Source organism: Volvox carteri, assembly GCF_000143455.1.
Source record: "Volvox carteri f. nagariensis unplaced genomic scaffold VOLCAscaffold_127, whole genome shotgun sequence".
Taxonomy (NCBI): domain Eukaryota; kingdom Viridiplantae; phylum Chlorophyta; class Chlorophyceae; order Chlamydomonadales; family Volvocaceae; genus Volvox; species Volvox carteri.
The window spans coordinates 48,660-50,611 of record NW_003307670.1 but is presented as its reverse complement, the minus strand read 5'-3'; the positions used below and the strand labels follow the sequence as shown (position 1 = coordinate 50,611).

At 61.1% G+C, this 1,952-nt stretch overlaps 1 protein-coding gene across 1 annotated transcript in view; it reads right to left on the bottom strand.

The window, feature by feature from the left end:
- Positions 1-279: 279 nt before the first annotated feature.
- Positions 280-1,952, bottom strand: part of VOLCADRAFT_100570 (uncharacterized protein) — a gene marked incomplete at both ends in the record, with an annotated part of 8,099 nt that continues 6,426 nt past the window's right edge. The window contains 4 exons of the mRNA XM_002959122.1: positions 280-398; positions 607-657; positions 876-1,028; positions 1,718-1,766. Of these exons, the coding sequence (XP_002959168.1) occupies positions 280-398; positions 607-657; positions 876-1,028; positions 1,718-1,766 (372 nt within the window). The remainder of the gene's footprint in view (positions 399-606; positions 658-875; positions 1,029-1,717; positions 1,767-1,952) is intronic.

The following is a 1,952-nucleotide window of genomic DNA, read 5'->3' as shown; positions in this document are numbered from 1 at the left end:
AACAACAACACAACAACAACAACCACAGCCATCATAATGATGGCAATCAATTCCCCACGTGTCGCGTCATCTCGTCAGCCAGCCCTACTCCTCCCCTTCCCCACCACCACCCCCACACAACACCACCGCTGTCACCAAATCAAACATCACGTAATCCGTCAGTTGCAACGTCTGTTGCAACGCCCATCCACACATCCCATCGCCCTTGCCGTACAAACGACCAACTGCTGCATCCAACCCACCAGCCGTCCCTCCCCTCACTCCCATATAAGGACCCCCTCATTTCACCACCACCACCACCACCACCATCACCACCATCTGCCACTCTTGGGAGTTCCGTAGCCACGTCCAGATGATGATGGGGGGATAGCTGCTGGCTGCAATCCGCCGGGGGAAGGCTGCATAACGCAGGAGAGACAAGAGGAGATCGCGGCTCCGAAACCAAGTCTGAATCCAGGCCCGATGGCAGACCCGGAAGGTCTGCTAGGGCAGTGTGACTGGCGACGATTGGCTGCCGTACGGGTACGGCTTGTAGCCGGCTGTAGCCGCTGTGGCGGCGGTGGGGTCCCGAACGGTGCTTGCCATCATCATTGCCGTGACACGCACCCTCAGCCCCCTGCTGCTGCCGCTGCTGCCGCTGCACGAGAGCTCTGCGCCCTGCAGGAGGGACGAATAGTACAATCCAAGTAATGCATCCGCTTGTAATGGAAGGAAGGGGTTGGAAGAACTCTTATCCATGCTTACGCAGCCTCTACCAAACCCAAGTGCCATAAACATACATACATACATACGTACATTCAGAATTTATATACTGGGACGTACTCAAGCGGCCTCCCCCCCCCAGGTCGACCTGGCCCGTATGGGTCAGGACACACCTCGACCCGTCAACCCCAGCACCCAGGTCCGCGACCCTGGCACAACCCTTAAGATGCTGCATGGCGTTACCAGCCCGGCTGCCGGCTCGAAGCTGTGAGAGCGGTGGATCCCCGATAAAGACACAGCAACCCCGGCCACTGCACCAGCAGCCACTACAGCAGCAGCAGCCAGTGATACCAACGACAAGGTACACGACTGCTCCACACACATCCAACAGTGCCCATGGGGCAATGGCCATGATCTTAAGGCGGGTCGGATGGCGGATACCAGATACCCCGGGGGGCGGGGTGTCCACAACAACCCTCCCGCTGCTTACATGTCTACCGGCCCGCCTACCCCTAGCTACACAACGCAGGCCACGGAGGAGGGAAAGGGGGGTGCCTGATGGCAGCCTTGGCGGCTACAAGAGGCGCTGGACTTGCCAGGAGCTGGCGGCCCCCCTCCACCAGTGGAACTAGAGCCGTGTCAAGGCAACACAGGGCCCCCCCCCTGCGGTCTGCGGTCTGGGGTGCGGTGCTGTGGGAGAACGAGAACAATGAAACGCTGCGGCGGCGGTTGGACGTGGACGTGGCATACCCCTGCCCGGCAACACGCACAACAACACGCTCGCATGGTGCCCGAGCGGTGCGGGTGCGGAGGATTCAGCAATGCCACAAACCAGCAACCAGCAATGCCCCCCACACATGCACCACTTCTGGGAGTGCCCCCTCGCACAAGCCGTTCGGGAACAAATCAACCGTCCACCTACAGCCCCCTCCCAGGAGCCAGAGGGACCGGAGTCATCGCCCGGAAGCAGCTGTGGTCCTTTCCCGGGCTTTTTGGAGCTTGGTGACCTCCCCACCCCAGCCCAGCCCGGGATATGACTCGTTGGGCTCCCGGTCACCCGGGTCCTGGACGTTGAGGGGACTTTGAGGGGGGTTTCCTGTAGTACTTTCTGTCCGTCGGAGGACTCCCCGGGTGCGACTTAGTTTTCGATAGGTGACCAGCGGACACAGGGCTCGTTCAGCAGTAGCGCTAACCCCCTGCTCAGTGCCGGCCGTCACATCTCGTGCGGTCTCGGGGGCCCCCGGGGGGGC